Here is an 8,219-nt window from a genome sequence, read left to right as displayed (position 1 = left end):
ACAGCTGAAGACTCGTGCATTATTTCTAGTCTAATGACGGTTTAGTAACTTTGATTTCTCTGATGTCTCCGCAGAAGCAACTGAGAGGTCATGTTTACAGAGGTACACAAAACAAAGTCCAGCCACGGATCTGAGCTGGCATGATTGCCTGTCCTTTCTGGTTGTCAGCAGGCTCCCTGGCATGGTTTTGGCCTTATCTCTCCAGCACAATGCCTTGCCACAGGTCAGGAGTGACTGCTCCAGAAGGTCTCTTCTATCTTGAAAAGGCTGAACATCACAGCTGAACTCTCAGACCACTAAATTAACGTGAGGAGATGAAACAGAGAGGGGAGGAAAAAGCCCATCCACTACCCGCTGTTTTTAAAGCTGCCTGCTGCTGTTTTGCACAGGACCCGACCAGGGTGAGGGAGCTCTACAGGAAAGAGACAAGACACATGCTTGTCAATGGGCGCCGCCATTGCTGGAGGCAAACTGAGCTGCACCACACTGCCAAGACCGAGGTCCTGGTGACTATTTACAGAAGAAATATCTACCAGAGCCCAAGAACTTCATCCTGTGATGGGCACAGCCAGGAGCCCCTGAGGCGAGCAGGGCAGTGGGGATGCCTCATGCCACCAGGGCCCACGTAGAAGCAAGTGGTGGCGAAGGCGCAGCGTAACAGCGAGGGAGAGGAGCAAGCTTTCCGTTCTCCTTCTTCCCTCACTGTCGCAAGGAGAGCACCCCTCGGAGAGGGAGAGAGGCGGGAAGGGAGCCCACGCCCCGCACGCAGCGGGTGAAGGCAGCTCTTGCCCGCACCGCTGCCACAGCCAATGCGCATGCGCTCAACTGCGGCTTATGCCGCCCCCCCCGCGGCGCGGCGCCCAGCAGCTGGTCGTGACGTCATCCGAGAGCGCCGCGCCAGGACTCTACGCGCCCGCTCGGGCTTCGCGCTGGTGGAAGCTGCTGTCGGTTGGCGGCGCGTGCGGGTGTCTGTCCTGCCCTTCTTCCTGGTCTGGCTTCACCGCGCGTGGGCGGGGCCAGTGCCTTCCCGGGCCGCGATCCGAGCCGCGCTCGCGAGAGCTCTCCCTTTTCCTAGGCCGGCGCTGAGAGAGGTGGGTGCCCGGGCCCTGCGCGGCCCTCCCTGGCGGCGCCGCCGTTTCCCCCGCCGCCGCTGCAATACGGAGCCGGGCGCCGAGCGGCGCTGCCCGCGGCAGCCTTTGGGTGGGGATGCCCCCGATTACCGCCTGCCCGAGGCCCGATGGTCGCCGGGGCGCGCGGTGCTGGGGGAGGGGAGCCGGCGGGGTTTTTCTCCGCCCTCCCCCGGCGGCGCCCCGAGGGAGGCCGCTGCGGCGGAGCAGCAGGCCGCCGGGCGGGAGGAGGGAGCCGGGACCGGTACCGGGCGCGGAGCCCCGCGGGCCGGGAAGGACTGCCCGCCCGCCCGGCGGCACGTGGGACTCCGTAAGCGGCCGGGCACCCGCCTCGGTGCTCCAGGGGACTCGCAGCTGCGGGCGCCTTAGCGCACACGCGGGACGCCGAGATGGGCAGGCCCCTTGTTCCGCAGGACGGTTTCCCTGTGCTGTGGTCGGCATCCCCTGGAGCGGCGTGATGGGGCTTGCGTGGCCTGTGGGGCTCTCCCTGGCTTTGCCTTGAAGCATGCGGCTGAGTAGCCGGATGGCAGAGTCCTGCAGTGCTTGTAGCAGAAGATATCTTCCAGTGACAACTGAGACGTTCTTTTGCGTTACAGAAAGGCCATGTTCAGCTCTAGCGCAAAGATTGTGAAGCCTAATGGCGAGAAGCCAGATGAGTTCGAGTCTGGTATATCCCAGGTATGTGTTTTTCTATTCTGCTGTTTGGTAATCGACTGCAAGTTACGGAGGCAGTGTTGTGACAGGTGTCTAGAGCTTCAACTTCCAGGCTGATGCTGTCTAAATGTGTACTCTTTCCTAGTTTTACTTAGGAACTGGGGCAGTCAGCCTGCGTTCCCACCAGTTGGAACTTGTTGCATGTCAGTGTGACTTAGGGGAAGTTAAATCTTTGATACTGGCTGTGGTAAAATGTATGCAGCAGCTCTCTGGCACTGTGGACAGACTTTGGTCTCAAGAGTTGTTATGAATTGAACTGTATGTTGATGGATTCTTCTGTAATTCACTTTTCTAGGCTCTGCTGGAGTTGGAAATGAACTCTGACTTAAAGGCTCAGCTGCGGGAGTTGAACATCACAGCAGCTAAGGTAGGTTAGACCTTTCCCACAAAGAATTGATTGGTTACTTGCTCTTGTGTTTTTGTGACTGTTAACATACTAGATGAATGGTGCCTTTAGATGCTTCTTACAGCCTGTGATTGTTTTACTGTATGCTGTTGTGGCTTATCTTCTATTATTTGCTGTTAACACATAGGATTCTGTAATAGTTTGGGGTTTTTAGTAACTGATCTGAAAAGTAATTGAAAAAACTTGAATTAACAATTTGGTGTTTAAACATGTTTAAAAATGATAGTCTACTTTCTGTCTCCGCAAACTGGGCTTGAGATCTGAAACTGAGGTCTCTCTGGATATTGGCTGTCAGTGTAGGCTATACAGAATCTTTGTCAGGAATGTATACTGTAATACTCTTTGTAAAATCAGTTTGTTATAAACCATCTTTTATGGACCAAGTAATAGATAGGAGAAGGGTTGAGGTGATAGACTTGACTTGATCACGTAGTTTAGCCTGACTGTAAATTATAGTTTTAGTTTATAGAATGAAACCTTAAGGAAGAAAAGGGGGAGGGAAAATTAGTGGAAAAGGGGGAAAAAAATTAGTGTTAGAATTTGTCAGTCTTGAAGACTGGATTGGAACTTCTGAAGCTAGTTCTGAAACCAAACTTCAGTAGGTTGCTCTTTGGTTTTTGCCTAGGCTCACCGATTACAGACATGGATGTATGACTGCTTAGAGTTAAGTTAAAGAGTCAGGGAATGCAGAGGTCTACTTGGTGTATGAGTTCAGGGGCCTTCAGAAGAACTGTTTCACTGCTGAAGTACAGCAATGCATACTGTTCTCAATGAGGAGTTTTGAAGTGTCTGTTGTTTACTTAGCTACTTGGTTTTATTTGTGAGAAAACTTTTGCGGGCATCTGAGTTACCTCATGCGGGAATGTAGCTGGTGTAAAACAGTTCAGCTTTCCGTTCTGTTGGAGAATGGTGATGTCCCTGCAGTTAGGTTCATGAGAGAAGCGCCTTGTAAGCCTATACAAACTTCTATGGTTTTGATCAACTGTTGAAGAAACAAACCAGGGGGAAAGTAATCCATGTTGGTGTGACATAAATGTGCTAGCATTTGGAGTGGAAGGAAATACTTTGTTTCAGTAGTGATGCAGGCCTTGGGAAGTGATGGACAAAGATGATTTCCCTGAAGTAGTAGCTCAAATATAAGAGATCTGTTACTGTAAACTTTGCCTAGAGTTTGCATTAGAAACAAGTAATTTATGAAACTTTGTATTGGCATATAAGTACTACTGCAGATATGATGATAAGCATTCAGTATAGTTAGGATTCTAGTGTCTGAATCCCTGCAGAAAGAATGAGCTTTGCTATTCAGAGGATGTGACTCTGAAAGGAATGGTGTGATTTATTGCTCAGTCACTCCTTTACAGCAAAACAAGTGGTCTGACAGAGGTTTTTCTCTTTAATGCTTATGCACTTAAAAGCATTTAAAACCCGTACTGCTCTCTTTTTTTTTCCCTGTTTTACCTCTCCTGCTGCAAAGTTGTAAGCAAGACTATCAAATATCTATGTTCAGGGGATTCATGATCAAACAGAATATTGCTTCTTGACCCTTAAACAATGTTTACTTTCTACTTGCATTTTAGGAAATTGAAGTGGGTGGTGGCAGAAAAGCCATCATTATCTTCGTACCAGTTCCTCAGCTGAAATCCTTCCAGAAGATTCAAGTGCGGCTAGTTCGTGAGCTGGAGAAGAAATTCAGTGGAAAGCATGTGGTGTTCATTGCTCAGGTAGAACACTTAAAATCATGAAAATGTTGATTTGAAGGGATTCCTGGAGGTAATCTAGTCTAGTCTCATGCATGAAGTGGGACTGTTGCCATCATTAGATCAGGTCAGCCATGGTTTTCTCTGGTTGAGTCTTGAAAACACCCAAGAACAGAGGTACCGCAGTCTCTCTGGATAACCTGGTCCAGTGCTGCACTACCCTTCTTGTCTTGTCAGTTCAAGGTAACAGTGATGTATTTTTGTACCAGCAGGAAATGTTATGAAAATCCTGTTGTGGATGTAAACTAAAATTATTTCAGCTAGCACCCAAGATTATGTAAACTTGGTGGGATGTGAAGCTTTTTGGAGGAAGATAAAACTTTCTCATTCTGGTCTCTTTTACTCCTGCAGAAGTTTGAGAAGCAAAACTTGATAGTAAAAGAGCAAATATTAATAGGAGCTTTACTACACTTACATAATCTAAGCACTTAAAATTCAAGTTAATAGTAGAGGAAGAAAAAAACCTGACTCAAGTTTTCTTTCTTTGAGTTTATGGAAGGGGCTAAGCCATGAAAAGGTGATGGAGGACCTTCTGGGCAGTGCTGAGGGGTAGACAAACTCTGGAGACTGGTGTGCAGAGTTGACACTTAGTTCTTAGACTGAAGCTCTTTTTAGTGAAAATTCTTCTTTGTAAGATAACTTTAATAGCCAGAACACCTTACCCTGAATCTTTGTGGGCAAGAAGACTTCTTTTAATGAAGTGCTTCTGGCTCGCTTAAACTAAGTGCTTGAGAATTCCCTACCAATTTAGTAATCCATATTTCAGAAGGGAATGTGTGCAGTTCTGCTGTAGGTGAAATGTTGCTTTTGAATATGATGTGAACCAGTTTGGATTACAGTAGCCCCGTCATAAATAGAGTCATAGAGAAGCTGTGATGTTTTGGTGGAAAATAATGCAGATGGCTACAACTGCATTTAAAACTCAATATTTTAAAACATCTACCCTTGCAGATAGGAAAGTAGAAAATAAGTTCTGCTGATACATATACCTTTAGATGCTGCCTTCGGACCATATGACATTTAAGCCAGGGTTTGGTCTGGATTGTGTAATATGTCTCGTTATTCATGCTAGCATTTCAGTCTCACATGTCACCTAGCTATCTGTGGGACTGAGATAGCTTACTACTCTGCACCAGAAGCTCAGTCTAACAGAAATTGTAAAATTCTTTGAGATTTCTGTTCCCAAAGAATCTGTGCTCAGATTGCTAATATGACACCATAAACCAGTCTGGTTGTATTAATGGGGGAGGGGGGCAACAAATACAAATCTTTTATTTCATGCACCGAACACAGGATCGGTAGATGAGAAATAAAGCCAGTACTCCAGCTTCTGTGAGCAATATCAAGTTCTAATGCTGATGTAGCTTTGGGCATACTTAAGTCTCCCTTTTCGATGTTTCATGTATCTGTTTCTAGTGGGAAAAAAAGAAAGCGCATGTGGTGGTGTTCTTTTTTTTTATTTGTTTATGAACAGCAGATACTGAGAAATTAGTTTGGTTTTTTTTCCGCCTTAACAGAGGAGGATTCTGCCCAAGCCAACAAGAAAAAGCCGCACAAAAAACAAGCAAAAGCGACCCAGAAGGTAAGTAAATAATATTGATTCACTGTGACAGCCTTTTGTGACTTGGTAGTTTAGCCAAGTAATGTTTAGCTGAGTTTTTGAGAAGTCATTCAGATGATTGGGTGTTCTTGTCCTTTCTCTTACCACTTGAAATAGTATCTGTCATTTGACCACTGAAGGGTGCAGTAAAAAGCTCATCTTTGGGTACTGTGTTGTGTTTCTTAGAACTTCATCTGTATTTTCAGCTACAGCTGGCGCCAACATTTAGCCGGCAATACTGGCTTAAGAAACCTGAACCTGCTGTCTCTGTTACCACAGTGTGCTGACAAGAATTATTTTTTTAAGCTGTAGGGAGAGCTGCATCCACATCCCATGTTAGACTGTACAGAAGGCAGGGCTGGCATACTGAAGGGATGCAGGGAGGGAGAGAGTGGCTGAGGAGGGGTGTAGGTAATGAGCAGTCCCTTTGGGTATGAATTTAATAGCAGTAGTATAGTAATATGTTTTAAATGGCCTCCACGCTTTCATCTAGTCTCTTTATTGCTAGAAATGCAACACTACTATGTCTGTGTGGATGTCAGTGCCTCTAAACTGTTCTCTATCTTACCATATCATGACATAGTATCTTATTGTATCTTAGTAAGATACTTACACTATCTTACGAAGTCTACTGTATTATGTAGTCCATGTCTTAAAAGTTTGTCCTCTTTATGACATGTTCCTGTAACTTCTCCAAGCCCCAGTATTATTTATACCGGTGTCATATCTTGTTACTGTATTTTGAAATCTTCAGGCATGGATTTTTAAAAGTGCAGTTTATAGTAATCATCTAGCTGCAGTCCTGCCTTTGGAGGACTCTGTGTGTTGTATTAAAACTAGTATTGCACAGTGGGTAGAGAAGTTGGCATCTGTGATTAGCATGCTGACACTTTCAGGATGTGTGTGTGCAGGACTGTCCCTTTCTCAGCCTGAGACTAGATCAGGCTAGTACTGTGGTAAAACTGATAACATACTGAGAAGCATAGCAGTGTGATTGATGTTTGTCTCCTTTAGCTATCCCAGTCTTTTCACGTTTGAAATGCTGCTGTAGATACAGGTCTTAGTTACTAGTTATACTGCCTTGAAACTGCAGATAGGGAAGCTGGAAATCTTACTAGTGTCGTGGTTTGAACTCGGCAGTGTTTTCAAAACTGGGTCTTCTATGACCCTACCTACTCTGTGTAGCTGAAGATACTTGCACACTTAAACTATTCCAGTGAGTGTCTCTGGCAAAATATCAGATGGGACAACTTGGTTCTGATTTATTTATATATATTTAAGAAAAAATTTTAAAGAATGTTTCAGGGATGTTGCTGCAAAGCAACACGTGATCTAAAAGGTCAGAAACCTGACTACTGACTTTTTTCCCCTCATGCAGTCACTTAAGATTCTGCACTCAGTGTACAATTTCAGCTTTTATTTTTGCATGACCTTTGAAAATGTGTTGTATTGTCATACTGTAACATATTTGGCAAGAGGATGTGTTTTAATGGTACAAATGTTGCATTTCAGCCGTACACTTACTGCAGTGCACGATGCCATTCTTGAAGACCTGGTCTTCCCAAGTGAAATTGTGGGCAAGAGAATCCGTGTAAAACTGGATGGCAGCAGGCTCATAAAAGTCCATTTGGACAAAGCACAACAGAACAATGTTGAACACAAGGTAAACAAAAAAGCCCTTTTACTTTCTCCTGCAGGATGGGGTGGCATTCTGACATGGCTAAGGGGCTGCTTATGTGTGATACAGCAGAAGACTGCCTTTTGGCTTGTGGCAGTGCTGATGGTTCTGTTTGTGTTTGGAGGAGGATGAGGCAAGGCTTTTGAAAGAGCTCTAGTTCAACTTGACAAAACTCCTGGATTGTAAAGTAGCTATATAGGTTCCCTCTTGGGAACAGACAGTATTTTGTTGGGGTTAGTTTATTTGTGGGTTGGGACTTTTTGTTTGGTTGTTTTGTTAAGTGAAACACTTAGTTTTGACCTTAAACAGATGTGCTTGGTACAGCCTGAAGTCCTCCATCACTTAGCTTAGTTTTTTTTTTTTTGTGGGAACAGGTTTAGATTCACCCAAAAGTATGTTAATACAGACTTCCTTACACAGCATGTATAAACAAGATTGTTTGTCTTCACAGGTGGAAACATTTTCTGGTGTCTACAAGAAGCTCACAGGCAAAGATGTGGTGTTTGAATTTCCAGAATTCCAGCTGTAAAGTGCAAAAAATGGTTGAATAAACAACTATTCATATAAGAGAGTAATTTCATTTAAATTTTGAATTCCTTAAACATAGATGGGGATTAACTGGTTTGTGGGACTTCTCTGCTGTCTGGATGAGTAACATTTGTGTATCAAATTATTAAGTCACCAGCATTTTAATGGTAGCCCTCTTAGATTGTTCTTGGCACTGTCACAACACAACTCTGAACAAAAGAGTCCAGTCTGCAAAAAGAATTAGCATTGAAAAGTAAACTGAATTATGTTGAGATTCAGCTTTTGGGGAGAATGTGGAGAATTAACTGTAGAGCAGTGGAACTCCTGAGTTTTGCACACAAGAATGCCAGTTGGAAACCTAGCTGTTTCTGACACTGGAAGAAGTCTATATAGCAGGTGGTGTAACCTC

At 44.7% G+C, this 8,219-nt stretch overlaps 1 protein-coding gene across 1 annotated transcript; it reads left to right on the top strand.

The window, feature by feature from the left end:
* The first annotated feature begins 1,018 nt into the window (after positions 1–1,018).
* On the top strand, positions 1,019–7,862 carry RPS7 (ribosomal protein S7). Its single transcript, XM_074922284.1, has 7 exons — positions 1,019–1,091; positions 1,724–1,805; positions 2,137–2,208; positions 3,825–3,968; positions 5,522–5,586; positions 7,117–7,267; positions 7,734–7,862. The coding sequence occupies exons 2-7, from the start codon at positions 1,731–1,733 to the stop codon at positions 7,809–7,811; spliced, it is 585 nt and encodes a 194-aa protein (XP_074778385.1). The 5' UTR covers positions 1,019–1,091; positions 1,724–1,730; the 3' UTR covers positions 7,812–7,862.
* Positions 7,863–8,219: the final 357 nt, after the last annotated feature.

The sequence above is a fragment of the Athene noctua genome, chromosome 1 (genome assembly GCF_965140245.1).
Source record: "Athene noctua chromosome 1, bAthNoc1.hap1.1, whole genome shotgun sequence".
NCBI lineage: Eukaryota > Metazoa > Chordata > Aves > Strigiformes > Strigidae > Athene > Athene noctua.
Note: the sequence above shows the minus strand (reverse complement) of the source record. Positions and strands in the feature narration are given on the sequence as shown.

Excerpts from the sequence above, each read along its gene's own strand:
- RPS7 (XM_074922284.1), top strand. The coding sequence starts at position 1,731 with ATGTTCAGCTCTAGCGCAAAGATTGTGAAGCCTAATGGCGAGAAGCCA. Across the intron at positions 3,969-5,521 it reads ATGTGGTGTTCATTGCTCAG|AGGAGGATTCTGCCCAAGCC; the intron begins GTAGAACACTTA and ends CCGCCTTAACAG. Across the intron at positions 5,587-7,116 it reads AAGCAAAAGCGACCCAGAAG|CCGTACACTTACTGCAGTGC; the intron begins GTAAGTAAATAA and ends GTTGCATTTCAG.